Source organism: Xyrauchen texanus, chromosome 18, assembly GCF_025860055.1.
Source record: "Xyrauchen texanus isolate HMW12.3.18 chromosome 18, RBS_HiC_50CHRs, whole genome shotgun sequence".
Taxonomy (NCBI): domain Eukaryota; kingdom Metazoa; phylum Chordata; class Actinopteri; order Cypriniformes; family Catostomidae; genus Xyrauchen; species Xyrauchen texanus.
Window position 1 is genome coordinate 40,897,692 of NC_068293.1, and position 25,637 is coordinate 40,923,328.

A 25,637-nucleotide genomic window follows, 5' to 3' on the forward strand; every position below is an offset into this window, starting at 1 on the left:
TACTGCTAATTTTTAATTTTTTGTTACAAGCCGTGTGTGGCAGCGGGGGCGTGGTCAAGCGCCCGTCCGGGAGAGAAAAGCGGTAAGGGCGCTATACACCTGAGCTAATGTCTAACACATGTGTCTAATTTCAGTAAGCGTGGGGAGAGCGGCATAAAAAGGCAGCAGAGAGAGAGAGTGAGTGAGTGAGTGACAGAGAGACACACACACGTCAGTCTAGTGTTGGCGCATAGAAGTCCAAGAATTGAGAAACTTTATAAAATTGATTGTAAACATTGCTGTGGCCATTAAAAGCCTTACCTGGAACGTCAAGTGCCCTGCTTCACGTGTCCTTCTTGGGAAAACTGTCACACTGGCACCAGTGTGACAGTTTTCAGCACTTGATGTAAGCGCCCTTACCGTTTTTCTCTCCCGGACGGGCGCTTGACCACGCCCCCGCTGCCACACCGTGTTTCGTTTAAGCCTATTTATTTTTGTTACAAGCCGTGTTTCGTTAAAGCCTGTGTAAAGTTCATTTGTTTCAATGTACCGGTAGGCACCTGCGGCTTATAGACAGGTGCGGCTTATTTATGTTCAAAATAATATTTTTTTTTAAATTTAGTGGGTGCGGCTTATATTCAGGTGCGCTCAATAGTCCGGAAATTACGGTAACACAAATCTCCATAAGATGTAACACCGGTATAAACCAGGCTCAGCTGGAGGAGCGAGTTCCCTTCTGGCAATATACAATGAATATAAAGCCAATATTATTTATTTATGTGAAATACAAGTCATGAATATTTGCTAGATTTTGGTGAGCAATGTTTAAAACTAAAGGAGTTTGAATAAACTGTAAGAATGCTGATTAAGTGTGTTTGAAGTCCATCTCAAATTGACTGCAAAAGTGCATATAGATTAAGTGTCCTTTTTATTTGGCTGATGAAGGCTTTCGCTGGCATTAATTTACTGTAAGTATTACATTTTAAGGAAGTGTGGTCCATCCTATGCCAAAAATGATGCTGGAACAGGTCAGTGAGGTGTGCCCCTCACTGTCTGTTTGGCATAGGCAGCAGTTAGTAGTCATCGTTTAGCGACACATAGCATTGGGAGTGGGACATAGGGCTGATCCGGAGCTAGATCTTGCTGGCTCTGGTAAGCTTAGGATATGTATCCCAACGATAAGACAATGAAACAAATATCAGAATATTAGGGTAGATGCCATTCACTTTAAAGCTGAGTAATTGAATATGAGAAGTGTTTCCGGTTCCAGCAGATTTGACTAATGCAGCATAACTACGGGTTGAGGGATAAATTAGGTGTATGCCTGGCTGAAGAGATTTAGTCTAGACTTAAATTGAGAAACTGTGCATAAGTCCCGAAAAGCTTTGTAAGTTAAAGCAGAATTTATACAAAACTTAATGGGTAGATAATATAGTGATGATAAAATTGCTCTGCTAAATTGGGAAATTGGGAAAATATTGTCTGCATATCAGTGAAAACTATTTACATTTTATGATAATGTCTCCCAGGGGAAGCTTATACAAGGTAAAATGCATAGGACCTAATACTGAGCTCTGTGGCTCTCCATACTTCTACTTGATCTGAGAATTACTCATTTACACAAGCAAAGTAGTAGCGGTCAGATAAATAGGACCTAAACCAAGCTAATGCCTTCCCACAACTGTCAACATAGTTCTCAATCCTATCCAAGATAATGCCGTACTCTATGGTGGCGAAGGCAGCACTAAGATCTAAAAGCACTAGAAGAGAAATGCATGTAAAAATTAACATAGTTGAGAGAACACTACCTTTTCTGGAATTTTAGATATAAATGGGATATTTTATATCAGTTTATAAATAGCCAATAAATGCCAGCTTTAAAGTTCTGGGTAAATGTCCTAAATATGTGGGTAGAGGAGTTAATAATATTGAGAAGAGTTCCTGAGATTACAGGAAACGCCTCTTTTAGGATCTTAGTGGGTATAGGATATAGCATACATGTTGTTGGTTTTGATGCTTAATAAGTTTTGTTAGATCTTCCTGACCTATAACAGCGAAGGACTGAAGTTGCACGTAGGGAATACTATGAGACACTGTCTTCTGAGGTGCTGTTGCTGATGGTTGCATAGTTTTCCTCCTGATTGTCTCAATTTTATTTTTAAAGACATCCATAAAGTCATTCTACCTGTCCCGTGAGGAAATATCTGGTTCAGTCGAAGATTTGTTATTTGTCTGTTTAGCCATGGTACTGAATAAACACCTACAATTTTTGTTGTTATTTTATATGAGTTTGCTAAAATATGCAGACCTAGCAGCTTTTTGAGCCTGTCTGTAGCTAGAGACACTGTCCTTCCATGCACAGCAGAACACCTCTTCCACTTGCATTCCATGAACCAAAGAAATTTGGTTAATTGTTTTATTTATTTAAGCATTACTAATTACTCATGTATATCAATAACTTGTAACATGTCCCTTGTCTCGTTCCAATCTCCAATTATTCTTTCTTCCATGGTTCATTTCCTATTAATTTAATGGTTAGGTTTAGGGTTTGGTTAATGGGTTAGACATTATGCTTAGGGTTAGGTTTGGGTTAGGGGTTAAACTTGTTAAACTAATAATATTGTGTTGGTTCATTATATTTCTCTATGGGAATAAAAGTTGTATGCTTTCGCATGAGCCAACCCGTACCATTTCTTATCATTTTGGCGTCTTGTACTCTTATTATGACATGTTATGAGACTGTGTTGTTCTTTTTAGAGAATCAAAAACATACAATGTGACCAGCAATGTTGGAACCAGTAGTCAGAATCAAAATCAGCACAGATAAATAAATTTAAAAAAAATCAGCAGATTCTGTCCAGGCTTCCTCGTATATTTGAAAAGATTGCTGTTTTATCTGAGCCATAATGTCATTAGCCTAATTCTTTTCTTCAATGTTTGGCTGAGTCTGTACCCCATTGCCAAATTGTATTTCCTATTTTCAGTAACTAAAGGTGTATTGAGGCCAGGGATGAATATAGAGACAGGGCTCATAGTTGTTTATTAGCTGTCTTGCCTTCTCAGTCTGCTCTCTCCTGCTAAGTGAAAGTTTTTGCCGCATTTGTTGCGTCAGCTGTGGGATTTATCAGTGACACAATTCTATTTGGTCTTCTCCCTGTGCTACAGTCTAGTCTGAAACGGCACAGAGGTAACATCTAATCACAGCTTAAGCATGAAAATGTGCAAGTTCCATCAAAGGCAATTAAAGCTAAAGTATGTAAATATTTTGTGGTTATAGTACTTTCTCCTATCCCAGCTTCAAGTGCAGAAACAACTATAAGCAAGTCATTTGTAGGTTAATTTAATCATGACCACTTGTGTCAAATGAATACTAACCTGAATACTTGAATGAATACTTTATTGAAGCACCTGTTGGGGTTGGCAGTATGGTTTTGTTCTGGGCAAACTCCCCAGTAAGAGAAGAGATCCAGCAAAATTATACTACAACCATGTAATAGCACACCTCTCTTTAAGCTGCATGATTTGAGATCGTCATTCATGTCTGAGGCTAACCGGTATTACGTGGCATACTGTAGTTTAACAGCCAAAATGTACTTCGGTTTCCACGTACCGATGCGTCTCACACACATTGCGGGACATAGATTTCGTTATTAGCACAGTGCACGTTGACAGTCCACATGTAGCCCAGTTTTTCTTGACAAGCGGACAGTCTGCATCGGTACATCGTCTACACATGTGCCTGGCATAGTACCCGTACAGGCTCGTGCTCAAAAGAGTACTGTATACTTTTAAAGGGTGAGCATTCGATAATGCACGAGTTGGAACGGCACGCAGAAAAATGTAGAATGAACTACATAGTAATAGTGATGCCTGGATTTCTTTGCACTGTAGGAGAAGAGGAAACATTGCTATTGACATACAGCACAGACTGAAGACATCTCTCTAATTAGTAGTTGTGTTACCTGCACTAATTATTACATTAGCAAGTTCATTTTCACGAGGTAAGAATCACAGAGCTCATAGAAAGCTAAGTGGAGATAGTTAATTTTTCTACGCCCACGGAGAATAAGAATATGTTTAGTCTCCATAGCAACACCATAAGAGATAAGACTTTATTGTTTCATAGAGTGTTGGGGTCAGTTATCCTCATTTGCAGTTCACAACTTTGAAAAAAATTACACAGCTGTAAAAAAAAAAAAAAAAAGCCAGATAAAGCACAAAGCATTGTTAATTGGATATGCACTTGTTGACTTTAGGCTTGTTGTATTTTAGTTTTTTACATAATATTGTGATTATTTCATTGCTGATTTGTATTATTTAATCTAATCAAAATGATTGGAGATAACCATGGACATTGTGCATTTTAACTTCAATTACCAATAAATAACAATAATTGTAACATATTATCTTTCTTCTATCATATAGGACTATAGTATATTATAAAACCTTAATATAATAATTATATTTCAACAGCACTAGAAAAAATGCTTTTTTCTCTTTTTCTGTCTAACCCTTCCCCAACTCCCATCTGTTTAACTAACCTGTTGCCAAGCAGCTTCTGTGATCTCTCATTGGATAAATCACTCATTTGTGCTCATCATGCTCATTTGTTTTTACAATTTAATTGATTGAGACTACGCTTTTAAATTGCATTGTGTAAATCAGCTAGATCCCGAACATAAATTTATTCAAAGAACTTAATAAACATTTTTTTATGAAGATTTCTGTGAATTGATGATTCAACCCTAAATTCTGATTGGATGAGGCTGGATGAAGTTGTTTTAAAATGCCGATAAACTTACACCTGTGACTGCGCATTCTTTAATGTGCCATGTAGCTAAATTGCTTGGCAATCCTAATTCGGTATTCAATGCAATAATTGTTTATTTTGATTATTAATAATTTAGTAAGCATTCAAAGAAAATAGGTGTTTTTTATTATATCGCTGCATGTCATAATTTTATAAAAGCAATATGCATTCGAGGCATTGCTTTACAGTTATTTTACCATAAGTATCGTAATACTGTTTTCAAATCGGGTCTGATATGTCAAGTATGCAGCAACAAGTAGTTTGTCTGTCCACAGACACGAAAACGCTGCACAAAGCAGCACAATCACAGACAGTATGAAATATTGTGTGTGTGTGGGGCTAGCCAAGTAGATGCTGCAGAAACAGAAACCAAGTGATCGTTCACAACATCCTCGAGAAGCGACAGAATTTCAAGGGACCAAGTTAGGACATGGTGTTACACGCAAACTCTCGTGGCTTATTGCTGTAATTATCCACACAATTAGTTTCACAGTTGTTGATTATAAAGTCACTTGTGTAAGTAATCTTCTAGATGTTTAATGAGAAATTCAATTTGAAGTTGTATAGAACGAAACCATGTTATCGGTGTTCTCTGGACCATTGCAGTGATACAAAATCACCTTAAATGCCTGTCGGACTTTACTACTGAATTCTGTATTCCCTGAAAACAGACCATCCTGCTTATCGAGTCTGTGTCTATGCTTCTGGGAGGTCTTTTAGGTAATGGTCGACCGATATATCGTAAATCTTCTGATATTCTGACTTATTTCATTATCGACATTGGCTGATAAATTTTGTTTATCAGCTTTGTTTCTTGAGGGTGCAATCACCTGCTTGCATGTGAAGCAACTGAGACATGTAAACACCACAGAGTGGTGGTGGCGTAGTGGCTAAAGCACAGGGCTGTTAATCAGAAGGTCACTGGTTCGATCCCCACGGCCACCACCATTGTGTCCTTGAGCAAGGCACTTAACTCCAGGTTGCTCCGGGAGGATTGTCCCTGTAATAATTGCACTGTAAGTCGCTTTGGATAAAAGCATCTGCCAAATGCGTAAATGTAAACGATAATATAAGATTGTCCAAACAAACAGGGACATTTAAGCAGGATGTAACATGTACTTTGTATAAACTCTTTTGAAAAGGAAACTGGATATAAAAGTGTGGTTCACTCAATCAAACAATTATTGCTGTCGGTTTTTTTTAATTGACCAACTGGTATTTCTAAATCCTTTTTCTAAAAAGTTCTACTTATCGCTGGTATCTCTTGACCAGTGTGTGGATCATTTTCTGAAATCTCACTTTTCTACTTTTCTCTGTGCCGTTTCAGGTGCTGATATAAATTTGTCATGTTGCCACATGATGTAGCAACTTTAATTTTGCACAGTACCTCTCTCCGCTCAGTGTCGGTTATCTTAAAGCCAAAATATCACCATATAACCAGGGTTTTCCTGGCTCAAAATGAGGCGGAGGTGGTACCATACTGATCAAAAAAGTGACGTTATAAACACGTAAACGTTGGCTTTGCGGTAATACACTCCTAATGACCTGGCAACTGAATACTAGTGTTCATTTGGTCACCTGTTTTTTTTATTTAATCTTAGTCTTAATCCGGTGTCAAATGTCCTTTTTAGTTTTTATCATATTTAGTCAACCTTATCCTATTTCTATTTATTGTTTTTAGTCATTTTGTTTGACAAAGTTTTTTATGTTGTTTTAGTCAATGAAAACTGTTGACATTTTAGTCATATTTTAGTAACATTTAGTCATATTGATATTTTAGCCACTGAACACTGTAAACATTTTAGCCATAAGAGTATTATTGATAAGCATTCGTCAATCTTGTCAATCCAAAACCAATATATATATATATATATATTATTGTTGCTATAATTTTAGTGTTATTTTTCACCCAAGATTGATCTTATCATGATGATCTTATGATGATGGCGTCGCGAGTGGCAGACAGCGGGGATGAGAGATGAGCGCCTCTGTGTTAGAGTGCGCATCAGCCGGCGGAATATTAAATCTCTCCCGGTCTCGACTTCTGCTCAGATTGGGTCTCTTCCGCGACTGGTTGAAGCAGCTCTGACCGCATCGAGAATGACAGTTTTGGAGTTTGTGCTTATTTACATGGCACGCTCCTCTATTATTTGAAGCTTAATTAAGGATGAAATAAAGATATATCGCCAATCTGTGATCTGTGTTTCTATCAAACACTCGAGCTGCAGCACTCCTCTCATCTAGCGTGTCATCATTATAGACTTTTTATTAGCGGTGTAGAAAATGGTCAAACAGTTCTCAGAGAGAATGGGCTGTCACGTCCACGCATGCACTTATTTATTGAATAAAATCGCAGCATTTTGACGTCATAATCGCACAGGCTGACATCGCTATTGCTAAATGATTAATCGTACAGCACTATTGTCTAATGATAAAAAGTCAAATATCAGTAAAGCTAATATACTGCTACAAATATGCACATATCTTGTTTAAATAGATGTAATAACCCAACTTCACACAACTTCAGCAGATCCAGCATCCTGTGGAGCGCTCATTTATTTATCTCTTTAGCACGTATTCTAACAGTCTCTCCTCCTCAGTTACCTGTCACCTTTAACTCCCTTTTCTAATGATAAAAACTACATATCAATAAAACTATTATCATATACCAAATGTTTTCACGAACCTCTCGAAAATCCAGCTCTTTCTTCCCGTCGAGCGCTCATCTACATTTACATTTATGCATTTGGCAGACGCTTTTATCCAAAGCGGTTCAGTGACAACTGTATTCTACAACTGAATGAACTCCTGAAAAATGAAGGTAGTGAAAACCACATTTTCAAAAATTCCACGCAGTGTGTATGGAACCGAACTGAACAACTAGTTGTTAATGATGTGATTAATGGCGAGTGTGAGATGTGTCTGTCTTCTACTGGAATATCATATGAAGTATTCCAGTCTTTCTCTCTCATCTGTAGTTTCTCTCATCAGTCCTGCGGTCTCTGGGTAACCCGTACATTACAGTCCAGAGCGCACGCGCTGTTTAACAACAGCTGCTTTGACATTCAAACTAAACATGGAGACTCTGTCGATGGCATCTAACTAAACATTGTCAGCTATGTATACATCTCTTCTGGATAAACTGTTTGCTTAAAAACAACAAACAAAAAACGGGTTAAACTGGTGGCATTTATGTTTCACAGGCGCGAGACACAAATGCTGTCGTTTGAGCTTAACTTGTATAGAACCCAGAATATTCTTTAATGCACTTTTATTAGCAGCATTTTACTGAATGCACTGTTTTGTGTTTTCTTTACAGGTGGAGATTCACATTTTACCTGTATATATTTACTTATGGAGTACGATTCCTGAAAAAGGTAAACAATCTGTTTTGGTTGATTAATTGATGTTCAACGTTACAAAGTAAAATGATAATTTTCATGTTGAAATTTCTTGTAGGCTACTATTCATTTTTGCCCTCAATCTTAAAGGTGAAGTGTTTACTTTCTCTTGTTCCATTTCATTATGCAGATACAACTACCGTAATTTCCGGACTATTGAGCGCACCTGAATATAAGCCGCACCCACTGATGTTTAAATAAAATATTATTTTGAACATAAATAAGCCGCATCTGTCTATAAGCCGTAGGTGCCTACCGGTACATTGAAACAAATGAACTTTACTCAGGCTTTAACGAAACACGGCTTGTAGCAAAAATAAATAGGCTTTAACGAAACACGGTGTGGCAGCGGGGGCGTGGTCAAGCGCCCGTCCGGGAGAGAAAAGCGGTAAGGGCGCTTACACCTGAGCTAAATTATGTGTAACACCGGTGTCTAATTTCAGTAAGCATGGGGAGAGCGGCATAAAAAGGCAGCAGCCACAGAGCTGAGAGAGTGACACACGTCAGTCTAGTGTTGGCGTATAGAAGAATTGAGAAACTTTATAAAATTGATTGTAAACATTGCTGTGGCCATTAAAAGCCTTACCTGGAACGTCAAGTGCCCTGCTGAAAACTGTCACACTGGTGCCTGTGTGACAGTTTTCCCAAGAAGGACACGTGAAGCAGGGCACTTGAAATTAGACACCGGTGTTAGACATAATTTAGCGCAGGTGTATAGCGCCCTTACAGCTTTTCTCTCCCGGACGGGCGCTTGACCACGCCCCCGCTGCCACACACGGCTTGTAATAAAACATTTGCAGTAAACAGTAGCCTACCAAGAAAGTCATTGGTCACTATCTTCCTCGTCCTGTGCACTGAAACCACTGAAGTCATCTCCTTCGGTGTCGGAGTTGAATAGCCTCAGATTTAGTTGTCTTTTTGCACTGAGTCAATTCCTCACGCTGCTGTTTCCAACGTCTTATCATCGACTCATTAAGACCAAGCTCCCGTGCAGCAGCTCTATTTCCTTTTCAACAGCCAGATCAATCGCCTTCAACTTGAAAGCAGCATCCTATGCGTTTCTCCATGTCTTTGCCATGGTGAGGTTGACAAAATTACTATCGTAATCAGAATGATGGGAAGTTTGAGCGCAATCGATTTAATCTAAACAGTAAACAAAAAAGTTGTTTTGACCTTAACCCGTTCGGCAATTTCATTGGTCTAATGAAAGCTTCACGCCGCCAAAAAACTGAGCACGTCACAGAATGTTTTTTTTTTTATATATATAAAATTTGAAAGCGGGAAAAATCCATATATTAGCCGCGTCATTGTATAAGCCGCGAGGTTCAAAGCGTGGGAAAAAAGTTGCGGCTTATAGTCCGGAAATTACGGTACTGTACTGTTTAAGCAAGCTATTTATATGTTAATTCCCACCGAAAAGTGAAAACACTGTGGCTCTGTGGTGCCCACAAAACATTGCTGTTTGTTTGAGCTTCTCGACAGCCCGATGTTAGTTTGAGGCGGGACTACCCGTTTTTTTCTGTACGACCAAAGGCAGATGGGGGAGTGTTCGGGAAACCAGTTTGAAAATATTCATTATTTTTGCAATTCTGGTTGGTGACGCCAGTTAAGCAGAAATTGTCTGTGAATGTTCATTTGATTCTCAACTGCAAGCTGTCCAGAAGAGAAGCTTTGTCATTTTTGACTATAACAACATTATCAAAATAGATGTCTCACATAGAGTGTCACTTATTTAATTTGGGATCATAACAACAAATACAAACCACTGGGTGCTCTTAGTTATTTGGAACTGAACATGCAGACAAGATGAAAAGAGATTCGTTTTTATTTGTGGTGTCGTGCTGTGCGCCAAGAGACAGTAAAATCTTAAGTACACCCTAAACTCTCTCTCTCTCCCTCTCTCTGCACTTCTTCCTCAAAAAGATATTCATAAATCATCACTCTATCTATAGTGCACTCTCTTTTCCCTCTCTATGCAAACATATTTAGCAGAACAGGCGCCATCTTTATGAATCCTATGTAGCAATTAAACTGATCATAAAGTTTCATTTGCACATTAGAACTCGAAAAAAATCTGTACCAGAACAGAGCTGATTAAGTACTTTAATATTATGAATATACATAATCTCATAATAATAATGCTCATTGATAACGGTCTTAATTAGGGTTGTCAATCGGTTAAATAATGTACAGTAATCGAATACGTGATACGCTGCTTAATTAATCAAATTAATTAATCCGTTACTGAGTTAACGGGTCTTTAATCTTTCTTTTGTCTCCTTTATTTATATAGCACTTTACAACTACAGAGTAGACCAAAGTGCTGAAAAATCTGCATAAAATCTACATAAAGTAACAAAGCAACATAAAACAACACCACACTTTACATGTTATACATCTTTGAATAACATATAATGGGCGAGGAGGTGCAGCCAGTGGAGTTTCTGGCGCCCCCAGGGTGCCCCCAAGTTTGCGTAATATGCGTATAGGGAGTGGCGGTACTGGTATTATATGTCATATGATGTAGAAATCGGAATCGAGAGCCGAAAATTGGGAGTCGAATTGGGAAGTCGGTATCAATACCTAGCCCTATTAATTACGTTGATTTCTTAAAATGAATCACACTAAATGAGTGCTTTATATTTACAGCAATAGACTTTACAGAAACTAGGTTAAATGTGAACTGTTTGAACTTGCATGACAAAGCACGATGCTGAGTTCATTCATTGCAGGCTGGACAGTCTCCTGCCTGTGTTATTAATAGTAGCAGGAGTGACATAAACCCAATACAGCTCACAATGTCTATCCACTCATTCTGGCAGCAGAACTATTATGCAAAGCACTGAAAAGACAGATTAATTCATCAGTTTGTTCTTCTATCTCTTTCATCTCTGATTAAAGAGAAGAGATTACGGAGACATGGGCGAAACTGGGGGTGAACAGTGCCTTGTAAAAGTGCTGTTTATTTGCAAGTGCTGGTTTAGCACCCAGTTCACTAAAGGAATTATGCAGATAAAATAATGTTTAACACCTGCTTTCCTCAGGCAGTAATCAATGTTTATTTCATCAGGAAAATAGCACAGTTTTGTAAATGAAGTGCGATTTATAATGAGCTTAATTTACATAAAAGGGAGGTGTGTTTGCGCTAAAAAGGCATGGCTTCATATAAATACTCAAGATGTAGCACTATTAGAGTGAGTAGTTAGTAAATAAAACACAGGAATTTTGCACTGAAATAAAACACGCAAAATTGTGCAATCGGGGAGTGGTTTGGCGTGGGGGAAAACAAATATTATTTTACTATAGTTATCATGTCTATGGGAAAAATTATGTGCATTATTCAGCCTGATCTCATGAACATTACGTGACCGTAGCAACATTTTTGCAAAAAGAAATGACGTGCCTTATTACACGTTTCGCTGCAATTACCTAGTGAAATGTCCAGCGGGGGGCGCCAAAAGTGAGTGAAATAGTGTGGTTTTAACGTGATTATTAGGTGGTTTTAATGAGTAAAACGTACCTTACTTGGCCTAAAACTTGAACCTAAATGATAGTATCCAAAAACTAAATATGAAATGAAAAGCAAATTTTCTAAAGCAACCACGTCCTTTCAAATCGCTTCTATAACACTTTCATCTCACATGTCAGCTTGAGTGTTTTACTTGTTTCAATCCTCAGTCTTCTGAGTATAATTAGTCACTGTACTCGTGATTGTGAAAATGAATAAAATGCACAGTTGTTGTAGCGCCTCTAGTGTTCATTTCACCAGGAAACTGCAGTGAAACGTAGAACAAGGCACGTAATAGTCAGTTTGGAAAAATGTAGTGATAGTAACACTTATTCTATGAGGCTAGGTAGGAATTATAACATGGAATATTTGATTCTGATTGGCCAAATGTTTTGTTTAATGACCATTAAACTGTATAATTGACTGTTGCCCAAGGTAAGATTTGTAATGCAACTGTGCCATGGTTTCATGTCTCTCCCATTATTGCGCACGCTCTTCTCGCCAAATAAAATTAAGAACTCAAAATCAACATTTCGTGTCCATTTATTTAATTATAGTCTGCATGTCATTTGCACAAAATAAACCACTTTAGAATGATATGATCACTCTGCCAAGGTTTATTGTGCGATAATGACTGTACATTATTCTGTACGTAACCAATATAAAGTGCTGTGAAAAAGTATTTGCCCCTTCCTGATTTCTTTTATTTTTGTGTATTTTTCATAATAAATTGTTTGATCTTTTAACGAGATATAATATAAAACAAAAGCAACCTGAGTAAACACAAAATACAGTTTAAAAAAAAATAAAAATATATATATATATATATATATATATATATATATATATATATATATATATATAAAAATTTAAGCAAAAACGTTATCCAACACCTATATCATCCATGTGAAAAACTAACTGCCCCCTTAAACTTAAAAGCTGGTTGTGCCACCTTTAGCAGCAACAACTGCAACCAATAACTGGAGATCAGTCTTTCACGCTGTGGTGGAATTTTGACCCATTCTTCTTTGGTACTGCCACAGCATCTCAATTGGGTTTAAGTCAGCACTTTGACTAGACCACTCCAAAACTTTAATTTGGCTTTTTTTGAGCCATTTACAGGTGGAAATACTCCTATGCTCTGAATCTTTGTCTTGCTGCATAATCCAGTTACATTTGAGCTTCAACTCATGGACTGATGACTTGATGTTCTCCTTTAGGATTTTCTGGTAGAGAGCAGAATTCATGTTTCCCTCAATTATTGCAAGTCACCCTGAAGCAGCAAAGCATCCCCATACTATCACATTACTTCCACCATGATTGACTGTAGGTATGATGTTCTTTTTGTGAAATTCTGTGTTTGATTTACTCCTGATGTAACGGGACCCCTGTCTTCCAAACAGTTCCACTTTCGAAGCATTCTCCCTAAAGTTTTGAGGATCATCAAGGTGTTTTTTGGCAAAATTCAGACAAGCTTTATTGTTCTTCTGGGTTAACAGTCGTTTTCGCCTCACCACTCTTCCACGGATGGCATTTTTGCCCAGTGTCTTTCTGATAGTGGATTCATGAACAGTGACTTTTATTGATGCGAGAGAGGCCTGCATTTCCTTGGATGTTGTCCTTGTCTTTTTTGTGACTTCCTGGAAGAGTCGTCGCTGTGCTCTTGGAGGAATTTTGGAAGGTCGGCCACTTCTGGGAAGGTTCACTACTGTGCCAAGTTTTCTCCATTTGGAGATAATGGCTCTCACTGTGGGTCTTTGGAGTATCAGAGCCTTTGCAATAGCTCTGTAACCATTCCAAGACTGAAGTTTTTCAATCATCTATTTCCTCATCATTTTTGGAATTTCTTTAGATAGTGTGCTTCAGGGTGTGACCTTTTATCAAATTTCATGCTGCTGAAACAGTTCTGTGTAGGTGTTGATTTGATTGAAACAGGGGCAGTAATCAGGCCTGGGGGTGTCTAGTCCAGTAGAACCCAATTATGAATGCAGTTTCAGATTTTGGGGTTTAGTACTAAGGGGGGGGTGGGGGTTAGGGGGGAGATTTAGTACTAAGGGGGTTGTATTGGATAACTTTTTAGCTTCAATAAATAACATTATCATTTAGAAACTGTATTTTGTGTTTACTCGGATTGATAAGATTTTATGTTAGCATGTTTTAAAACAAATTTAGTATGAGATTTTATATATATATATATATATACACACACACACACACATACATACAAACACAGAAGAAATCAGGAGGGGCAAATACTTTTTCACAACACTTAATTTAGCCATTTTTAGTACAAAAACAGAAAGTTTGTATGATTTTCATACTTCCAATAAAGCAAAAAAAGAAGCTCCAGAACAACCCCCAAACACACACCCCAGCCGATTTAATAAAATAAGCTGAAAGAAGACTGCGGTCAACACAAACAGTTTATCAAAGTGGTAACAGACGCATGTGTAAATGCGTTTATCTGAAACAAAAAATGTGTTAACTTAAACTTGCAAAGTAAAGTCTAAGTTTGTTCGTTTAAATGGCATGGAAAGAAGAATGAGGTCTTGCGTCAATATTTCAAGAACACAGAATTATATGAACATTGGCACCTTCCATTTCTAGCAAGCAGGCAGATCCAGAGTGATGAAATTGAAATCCAGAGGCTTCAAATGAAATTTTTATTTGTATATGGCCTTTGAGAAAGATACAGCAAAGTCGCTAATTATCCACTCTACAGTGTATTTCCCCTAGTGAGTGTACACACACACACACACACACACACACACACACACACAGGAAATTTCTCTCCGAAAAATCACGTTGCACAATACCAAGCTTTAATGCCAAAAATTATGTGTTTTTTAGGTGAAAATACATTTCAAATACAGTACATGAAAGCATTTAGGATAATGATTGTATTTTAAGTCTTTTTTATAATTGAATGTACAGTAAAATACATTTTGTGCTCCATAGATCATGTACGTCTCTTTGTTGTATGTTCTTTATGTCTGATTTTAAAGACTCCGTGGCTGTGGAACACCAGAGAGTGCTGGTACAACTACCCCTATCAGGTAGGTTTTATACTATCTAGTGTTTTATCACAAATAATTATTAAATGCTACTAATCAACTGTTCTTAAAGGATAGTTCACCAAACAATACAAATTGTAATTTGCTCCCCATCAGTTTGTTCCAAAACTGTATACAGGAACTTTCTTCCGTGGAATACAAAAGGAGACTTTTTAAACAATCTTTACGCAGTTCTTTTCCATACAATGACAACTGTCAAGCTCCAGAAGTATAATAAAAGTAGTTCATATGACCTGTGTGCTATATTCAGAGGCCACTAAGACCATATGATAGTTTGATGGTAAATGGTCTGCACTTATAGAGTGCCTTTTTTAACCTTAGCGGTTACCAAATCGCTTTACACTGTGTCCCATTCACATAATCACAAACACACACACTCACACTTACATTCATACACCAATGGTGGTAGAGCTGCCATGCAAGGTGCTAGCCTGCCATTGGGAGCAACTTGGGGGTTCAGTGTCTTGCCCAAGGACACTTCGGCATGTGGAGTCATGTGGGCTGGGAATCGAACTGCCAACCCTGCATTTAGTGGCCGACCTGCTCTACCACCTGAGCCATAGCCACCCCATTTGATGTGGGAAACAGTCTAAAATGTAAGTTGTTATTCACTGATAACATTCCCCTCTGCTGTAGCTCTCAAATCTCATTCTCCAATCTGCATATGTGCCAATTTTGAACAGAATGCAAACATAAATTAGATTTCAGAGCTTCAGCAAAGGGAAATGTTATCAGTGAATAACGACTTAAATTTCAGTCTGTTTCTCATCGTATTACATCACTTGGAATACAGCAAGCAAGTTATAGGGACTACCCTTATAGTTTGTTTTTAAAGGAGCTTGATAGCTGCGATCACTCTGAACAGTCCTTGTATGGAAAAGAGCTGCGTGAAGATTCTCGAATATTTCCGCATTTGTGTTCCACAGCGTACAGGTTTGGAACAACACAAGGGTGAGTAAATAATTACAGATTTTTTTTTATTTTTATTTTTTATTTTTTTATGTGTGAAATATTCCTGTAACTGTGCTTAAACTTAAATGCATTTATTGTGACAAGGAAACTGCTTTTTATTATTATTATTATTTTGTTAACCATAATGTATGTGGTTTTTATAGCCAATAACGGCGGATTTACATTACTACTACATACTGGAGCTCTCCTTCTACCTGTCTCTGCTCTTCACACAGTTCACAGACATCAGAAGAAAGGTACGCAAATACGAGTTTTCGAAATTCGAGAGATGCTTTGTTCTGGTTAGACGTGTCTGCTTCAGTGGTTTGAGTTTCTCATGAGAGGACCAGTGCTTGGGTTTATTAACAATGGCATCTGATTCTCTTGTTTCCTCTGGGGAATGGGCTGAAGGGTTTTCTGGTTTGTGGAAGCTTCCTTTTTAAACATCTGATATGTTTTAAAACTAAACTGCTTCAGAATAATATTCAGCTCAGATTTTCAGCATTCAATATTTTATCTGTTTTATAATGTTAATTTATTCAAAGGAATAGTTCACCCAAAAATTAACAACACTAACATATACACTACCAGTCAAACGTTTCGAAACACTTCCTCATTCTTTATTATAATTTATTTTTCACATTTTAGATTAATAGTAAAGTCATCAAAACTATGGAATAACATAAATGGAACTATGGGATTTATGTTGTGACTAAACAAATTCCAAAATAAATCAAAACTGTGTTATATTTTAGCATCTTCAAAGTAGTCCTCTTTTGCCTAGAATTTGCAGACATGAACTTTTGACATTTTCTCAACCAACTTCTTGAGGTTTTAAACAGTATTGAAGGAGTTCCCATCTATGTGGGGCACTTATTGGCTGCTTTTCTTTAATATTTGTTCCAAGTCATCAATTTCAGATTATTTTATTTTTTTTATATACAATTTTAGTTTTATTATGAAATAAATGTATATGTTGGCACAATTATATTTTTGTCTACAAAACTAATTTCAAACATTTAAGCATACGCCTTCAGATCAATCGATATTTAAGATTATGAAAAACATTTTAGTCGTGTTTTAACATTTTTGACCGGTAGTGTGTGTTCAAATATTCCGTCAGAACAAAGTCATAAAAGTTTGAGTATGCATAAGAGTGAGGAAATGATGAGAGAATTATAATTTTCGGGTGAACAATTCCTTTAAGCTTCCAAATGATGCAAAAGCATTAGAAAGTGTTCCAATACAATTGTATGGCTTCAGAAGACTTGGACCATACCGTACAAGACAAATGGTGCACTTATGACATTATATAGTGCTTTTGCATCCTTTTTTTAAGCTTGAAAGCTCCAGTCTTATGCGTAGCTTGAAGCTACGGTGTTTACATTAGAGCTGCAAAATTCATCTGAAAAATATGCAAGATTGCACATTTAAATCTAATCTATTTAATCTTTTTCTATTTACAATGTGTTGTTTTGGCAACATTGAGAATTGTAACCAAACCATTTTTATTTTTATTTTTTTACATTTTTTGTGTTGATTTTGTAAATCTGCAAAATCTTGCAGAATAGATTTAAATATGGTAAAATGTGTGAAACGTACTGATTTATTATTCAATTATAAATGGTAAAATTAGCCAAAATATTTAATAAACAAATAAAAACAATTGAACAATTTCTGTCCCAATTCTGTGGAGTTCTCTGCAGATTTCTGCACACGCAAATTCCGTATGGCATGAAGAATGAGTTTTTAACAGGTGTGGCGCACAAGCCCTCAAAATGTGAAGCCAAAACGTCTCGATCGCCCCCCGGTGACTGGTCCTAGTATAGGTCATAAGCCCCGCCTCCCCATGTTATTCAACGGGACGTGAGACCAATTAAACAATTAAATTACATTTCACAAATCTTTTTTACAAAGACAGTTTCTGTCATTTACTGAAGATAGTTTCTATCACGTTGATGTCATTTCAAGTGTTTGTTTTCAAAATAAGTTTGTTTTTAGTTATTTGATGCTATAAAAACGGTGCTGTGACATCATGATTGACAGCTGTGATTGACAGGTTCTCTGAGCGAAGTAGTCACTGAAGCACCAACTGACTTTTTTTCGGGATCTTCGGAGGACTGAGGAGATTGGAGCTTTAAATTTAATATCTAGATTTCTATAATTAATTATTTCACACTGTCATAATCAAAAGTCAAAAGGGGCGTGTGCTTGCAATTGATTCGGCGAGAGTGAGGGCGGGGCCTTGATTTCGCGGCTTTACTTCCTGCTCACTACTGCGCAGGTCTGGTCCCGAAATCGCAACTGCGCAGACTCAAGTCCCAAGATGTCAGCGCTATATCAGGACACTGGCGGCTTCGGTTTTCACCAATGGAAAAGAGCGAAGGGGCGTCGTCCATCTTTTTTTTTACAGTCTATGGTTTTTAATCACAGTCTGATGGATTTTTCAGTTTCACATGAATACAATCTCAGCTTGCTTTGGATGTGTAGCCTAAAGAATATGGCATGCTGTTAACAAAGCTGTTGCTCTAAATAAAATAAGTTTCTTCATGTAGATTCTCTTAATCTAAATTAATAATTGTGATTTATCAAGGAAAATAATCGACATTTATGATTTTTGTCATAATCTTGCAGCCCCAGTTCGCATACTTATTGCATCGAGCCTGATTAGGACACAATGTCAGTCTTAATCAAATCTCATGTATATGCATGCACATCTAAACAACAAAATCCACAGACTGCCCTCGACGGTTGCCACAAGCTTCATTCAGATCCACAGGCTCTTTAATTGTCCCTTGTTGATTACGCCAGTGTCCTCTCAGTGTAAAAGTGCTCTCCTGCAGTTGTCATGAGCACTCTATGTTGAAGGTTTATTTGTTTTCTGGTGTAATGCAGGAGACTCTTAGCCTCTGTTTAAACAGGTGGACAGTTTCTCTCAAAGGCTCCTTGAAATCGCAATTAGCACCTGCAATCTGCACACTTACGATTTTCTTTCTTTCATTCACCCATTGGCACCAGGCTGAACACCCCCTCATTTCTCTGCCGATCATTGCCATGTTTTCTGTTGTTGTTTTTTATTTATTTGTAATTTTTTTACAGGGCTTGCAAGGCAGTACTGTACTGATATTTTTCAAATGTTCTGGTTTAGGTTTTTTTTATATATATATATAGCCACAACAATTGAACATTATGCATGTTATCATAAGAAAAGTGTGATAGAATCACTTTCTGACCTGTATATAGTTACAGTACATCCAATATTTAAAATATGATGACATGCCATGACCACGTAAAGTGATACATTTCATTCTATATGTGCAATGATAACAGAACGGGGCTGCTTAAATAAAACAAATGCCATTAACAGCCGGAAGTTTATTTACCTAGGAAATACATTTGCTGCTTGTAAATCCTTCATAACATTGGCCCCATAGTTTCCATACTTCAAAATCTTTGTTGATTTGCACTGATGGAATGTTCACCATTTAAATGACGTCATCACAATGATTGTATTCTGAATTATGATTGGTATAATTTCTTTGGTCTATCAGCAAACTGGACTGTGATTGGTCCTTATTTTTTTTGTATCCAATTAATCATTTATAGCAGAATGAACGATTGCACCATTGTTGCACTGATAAGTTTAGATGCAACGCAACGTATAGAACAGAATGCTGGTAACTCAAAACATATTTTTAAAAGTTAAAGTTTAAAAAAAAATGTTTGGCACTCCAAAAAAGATTATTTATTATATTCCCACCTTAGTGATCAAAACGTCACCAAGCTGAAAATGTAATAAGTGATCTGTTTTTGGATCGGTGGTGTGCTGAATTTGTTCATTTTCAACTGTTTTTCCCTTTTAGGTGAGCGTTTTTGCTATTGGATGTGCGCGCTTTTGCTCACTATTTTAAAAGTTGCTGTTTAAATTGACACAGAATCTAAAAAACACAGCACTCCTGCACAAGAGAATATAAAGTTGAGATGAGGCAGAACAGTCAAAGACATCGACCTTGTGCGTGTTAACAGAAAACCAATTAAGAAACAGCATAGATGGATGCAAAAACGCGTTCGATGTGAACGGCCCTAAAGCCAACAGTAAACAAGACCCGCACTGAGTGTCATGGCCACAGCAAAGCAACTACAATGTGGCATTTCATTTGTGCAAAACCTTAAATATTAACTTAACTAAAACTTTAACACTATTTATTTGCTGTCTTGCAAGCACTGCACTTTTTCCATCAGGAAATGCAAATCAAGTTTTTCTTTCTCCTTTCAGTTTTTTCCATGCTCAAATTTCAGCATGCATTGAGGATGTCCACTGCCCCCTCTCTGGTTTGCCATGCTTCTATTCTGACTCTCGGTCCACTGCACTTCCACCTCATCTTCATCTCCATCATTAACCTGCACTGCTGAGTCTGTACAATGCCATGATGCAACAGTGGGACTCACAAAACATCACATCACATCTTAGCAGCTTTTTTCAACAGTATTTCCTCAGTGTGAATAGAGTTTGTCTCACCTCTGATTTGATTTTAAAGTTTTAACATTTTAATGTTTAGTGTTAAAAATGCACAAACTAGCAAGTGAATAAAACACTGCAGTTGGTTACTGGTACATGTAGGAACATGAACATCGTCCCATCACTATTTAAAGAAATGTTATGAGATGCATTACATTTTTGCTGAATAATTAAGTTACTTTTCATTGCAAAAGAAAAACAAACAAAACTAAAACTAAATAAACTTTTTGGTTTTGGAATTGTATTTTTATTAACTAACATTAACTAAGATTAATAAATAGAAAAAATATATTGTTAATTGTTTGTTCATGATACCTAATGCATTTACTAATGTTAATGAATAGAAACTTATTGTGAAGCGTTACAAAATTTTTATAATGCATAATTACTTGTAAAACATCTAATAATAGAAAGAATAATAAGTTATACTACTGCAGGAGCAATATAAATATATAATAAATTCCTGCCATCATTTACTCCTCAAAACGAGTTACTTTTTTCATTCGCGAAATACAATGTTGAGGGATTAGAGGACCATGATTGTGGCTGTCAAGCTCCTAAAAGCACCATAAAAGTATTCCATATCACTTGTGCACTATATTTCAAATCTTCTGAAGACATATGATAGTGTTCATTCACTTCACCCATTCGAATCCATGCAGTGTGCATGCAAAAATGTCTTTGATAACCAAAAAGCCTGGAGGTGAGCACACCTGACACTATATAAACCACATTACCCCACACCACCCAACACATTAAGAATAAATGCCTCGGGCTGTCGAGTGTATGCGCTGCAGTGCCAGGTGAGATTTGAGAACGGGTTCACCGTTAGGTGTTAGGCAAAGGGAATTTGAAAAAGACCAACAGAATGAGGACACAGGGGAAAAAACTATAAACCAATTAAAACTATATTCTCCAAAAAAAACATATTTTCTTTGAACTTTTCAATTAAAGAAGGGGGAAAAATGAACACCTTGAGTATTCCTTAAATGAATAGTTCACCCAAAAATTAAAATTCTCTTAACATTTACACCCCCTCATGCCATCCCAGATGTGTATAATTAATTTTTTTCTTCTGCAGAAAACAAATGAAGATTTTTACAATAATATTTCAGCTCTGGAGGTCCTCACAATGGAAGTGAATGTTGACTACAACTCTGAAGATCCAAATATTACATAAAGGCAGCATATAATGACTCCATACGACTCCAGTGGTTTAATCCATGTCTTCTGAAATGATCCAATAGATTTTGGGTGAGAACAGACCAAAATGTAAGTCTTTTTTCACTGTACATTTGGCCATTGCAGTCTCTAAACACTGTCATGATTTCATGCTCGATTACACTTCCTAGTGCTTGATGCATGTGCAGGAAGTATATTCGAGCTTGACATCATGATCTCCAAGGATACTGCAGTCAAGATTTATAGTGAAAAAGGAATTACAGTTTGGTCTGTTCTCACCCAAAACCTATTGGATCTATTCAGAAGACCTTGATTAATCCTCTGGAGTCATATGGATTACTTTTATGCTGCCTTTGTGTGCTTTTTGGAGCGTCTAAATTTTGTCTCGCATTCACTTGCATTGTATGGACCTGCAGAGCTGAAATATTCTACTACATTTACATTTATGCATTTGGCAGACGCCGTTATCCAAAGCGACTTACAGTGCACTTATTACAGGGACAATCCCCCCGAGCAACCTGCAGTTAAGTGCCTTACTCAAGGACACATTGGTGGTGGCTGTGGGGATTGAACCAGCAACCTTCTGATTACCAGTTATGTGCTTTAGCCCACTACACCACCACCACTCCACTAAAAATATTGATTTGTGTTCTGCAGAAGACAGAAATTCATACACATCTGGGATGAGAATATAAGGAGATAATTTTTGGGTCAACTCTCCGTTAAAGAAGTTGCCAATTTTCCATTTCTATACATTAGTGCACAACACCCAGGAAAATGACAACATTCTCTCAAGGGTTCTCGCTGATCCTTAAAAAGTCTTAACATTTCTTAAATTCAGTTTTCACAAATTTAAGGTCATAAAAAGTCTTAAAAATCTTAGATGATACAACAAAAGTCTTAATTTTTATTTCAAGAGGTCTTCAATTTGAGGGCAGAAAGACAGGAATCTTGAATATGACTTAATGTTATTATCAAACTTCATATAAATACAAATAAATTAATACGCTGTGTCCTTCAAAGTGAAAACGCAGCACTGTTGTAATTTCTCCAAGCACGTGGGGCTTGTGAGTGTTTCCAGCTGTTGCAGATCAGTTTACAATCATTAGGCCATACCGGAAATGTATTACAAGCTATCACTAAAGATCAACTGTTGATGATGATGTAGTGTTTATGAAATATGGTAATGTTTACCATAATGGTAATTGTTTATATTGTAATACGTTTTAGATTATTGTAGGGGTGCACATTTTATATCCCTTATTTGTTTGATTGAGCAGCTGGAAGCAGTGAAGCGCAAACATTTCAAAATAAGAGTCCCCGGTGTATTTCAAAGTTAAAGTGCCTTTAAAGTTAAAAGTTCCATTCTATGAATCAAATGAATCATTCACTTTTGATCGACTATATCACAATTCCAGTGGGTCAGAAGTTTACATACACTAAGTTAACTGTGCCTTTAAATAGCTTGGAAAATTCCAGAAAATGATGTCAAGCCATTAGACAATTAGCTTCTGATAGGCTAATTGGAGTCAATTGGAGGTGTACCTGTGGATGTATTTTAAGGCCTACCTTCAAACTCCGTGCCTCTTCGTTTGACTTAATGGGAAAATCAAAAGAAATCAACCAAGACCTCAGAAAAAAAATTGTGGACCTCCACGAGTCTGCTTCATCCTTGGGATCAATTTCCAAATGCCTGAAGGTGCCACATTCATCTGTACAAACAATAGTACACAAGTATAAACACCACGTGTCTAAGCAGCCATCATACTACTCAAGAAGGAAACGCATTCTGTTTCCTAGATATGAACGTAGTTTGGTGCAAAAAGTGCAAATCAATCCCAGAACAACAGCAAAGGAACTTGTGAAGATACTGGAGGAAATAGGTAGACAAGTATCTATATCCACAGTGAAACGAGTATGTATGACATAACCTGAAAGGCTGCTCAGCAAGGAAGAAGCCACGCGTCCAAAACTGCCATAAAAAAGCCAGCCTACAGTTTGGAAGTGCACATGGGGACAAAGATCTTACTTTTTGGAGAAATGTCTCTAGTCTGATGAATTTTTTTTTAACTGTTTGGTCATAATGACCATCATTATGTTTGGAGGAAAAAGGGTGAGTGTGGCAGGGCAGAGGGCGGGCGTGGCCATGATTCTGCACTCAATCTGATCAAGCCCGAGAGGGAAAAAGGCGACCGGAGATGGCAGTTCGAAAGAGAGAGAGATTTATGGGCAGCTTCCCGGCATGTGTTTGTCTTTTTGTTTAAGTTAATCATTAAACTATTATTTATATTGTCAAGCCGGTTCTCGCCTCCTCCTTTCCACTGAACTTTGTTACACTGGTGCCGCAACCTGGGAAGGAGGAGGGATGTGCCGTAGTAGAGTCCTCGCCACTACCATCCACCCCAACGGAGCAGCCACGGTCATCCGCCGGGGACAGAGGAGCCCATTTGCCTGAGAGCGGAGGAACGGCCACCGACCACGAGGGGAGGATGGGCTCTTAGCCGACCAACTTGAGCAGTTAGTGCACCTGCCAGGGGTGGAGGAGACCCCTACCAACTGCTAAAACATGGTGGGTTCAGAGGACCGCCGACCGTGAGCAGGGAGGGGCTCCTGGCCGACCGCCTGAGCTGGAGAACCGCTGGACCCTTCCGTCCACTGAAAAAGCAGCGGGGCATTCCGTCCGCCAGGGGCCGGAGGACTGGCTCCGATCCGCCCGGGGAGGAGTGGCTGTCGTCCACTAGAGGGTGGATGAGTGACCAAAGACCAGGCTATGGCGTATTGGAGAACCGGAGAAATTGGAGAATATAAATCATTATATATTTTTTTTCTCTCTCTCTCTTTCCCGCTGCCACTCCACATTGGCCTTTCCCTCTCTTTTTAAATATTAGTATTGATTTAGATTGGTATCATCACCGTTACGGTTTACAAAACCAACAAATTGTTGTTTCCCTCCCCTTGTCCCCTCCCAGATCCCCCTCAGGAAGGCGGGGATGACCTGCCGGCAGACAGGGCCCAGACTGGTGCACTTATAAATGGATGGCACCATAAGGAACGTGACGTGGATATACTGAAGCAAGATCTCAAGGCATCAGCCAGGAAGCTCATTTGCAAATGGGTCTTCCAAATGGACAATGACCCCAAGCATACCTCCAAAGTTGTGGCAAAATGGCTTAAGGACAACAAAGTCAAGGTATTTGAGGGGCCATCACAAAGCCCTGACCTCAATCTGATAGCAAATGTTTGGGCAGAACTGAAAAACGTGTGCAAGCAAGGAGGCCTACAAACCTGAATCAGTTACACCAGTTCTGTCTGGAGGATTGGCACAACTTATTGTGAGAGGCTTGTGGAAAGCTACACAAAACATTAGACCCAAGTTAAAAAATGTAAAGTCATTGCTAACAAATATTAACAAATTGTAAGTAAACTTCTGACCAACTGGGAAAGTGACGAAAGAAATAAAAGCTGAAATAATTCTCTCTACTATTATTCTGACATTTCATTCTTAAAATAAAGTAATGATCCTAACTGACCATAGACAGGGAATGTTTCAATTTCTGACTTTAACTGTATATGTGGAAAACATGTCTCGAGTATTTTAAATTTGCAGTTAGCCTACCCTGTTTTACTGTTAAGTAATAAGGCCATTTTGAATGTGTGCCCCTGCTTGTTTAAGTAAGTGTCTGTGATGCATGATTTATTCTGAGATTGAGTTGGTTTGTTTTGGTATGGGGATACGGTATTCATTTAATTTGTTCAGGTCTTGAAAAAGGTCTTTAAAAGTCTTAAATTTGATTTGGTTCGAGCGCAGGGTTTCTGCTGAGTTTTTCAAAGTAGTGAAAGTATTTAAAATGTATGTCATGTTCACTGAATTGTGATATTGTTATGATTTCCATCCTTAAAATAGTTTTTAATTTAGCCAATATATCCAGACATTTATGAAGGGGACTGCAGAGTAGGAATGACAGTTCTTGATTACATAAACTTACACATTCAAATTTAAATTGCACCAACATTACATTTATGTTTACACTCTGTCCGTGTGATTTCTTGCAGGACTTCCTGCTCATGTTTCTGCATCATGTGGCGACAATCTCTCTGATCACCTTCTCATATGTAAATAACATGGCTCGAGTGGGAACGCTCGTCATGTGTCTGCACGATGCAGCTGATATTCTACTAGAGGTGATCTGCTCTTGTTTTTGCTGTGTTTACC

At 37.8% G+C, this 25,637-nt stretch overlaps 1 protein-coding gene across 2 annotated transcripts in view; it reads left to right on the top strand.

Moving 5' to 3' along the window:
• LOC127658969 (ceramide synthase 6-like) overlaps nucleotides 1-25,637 on the top strand; it is a 46,512-nt gene that overhangs the window by 12,975 nt on the left and 7,900 nt on the right. For both annotated transcript variants that reach the window (XM_052148557.1, XM_052148558.1), the window contains exons 4-7: nucleotides 8,109-8,166; nucleotides 14,704-14,754; nucleotides 15,888-15,980; nucleotides 25,478-25,606. In XM_052148557.1, coding sequence (XP_052004517.1) covers nucleotides 8,109-8,166; nucleotides 14,704-14,754; nucleotides 15,888-15,980; nucleotides 25,478-25,606 — 331 coding nt within the window. The remainder of the gene's footprint in view (nucleotides 1-8,108; nucleotides 8,167-14,703; nucleotides 14,755-15,887; nucleotides 15,981-25,477; nucleotides 25,607-25,637) is intronic.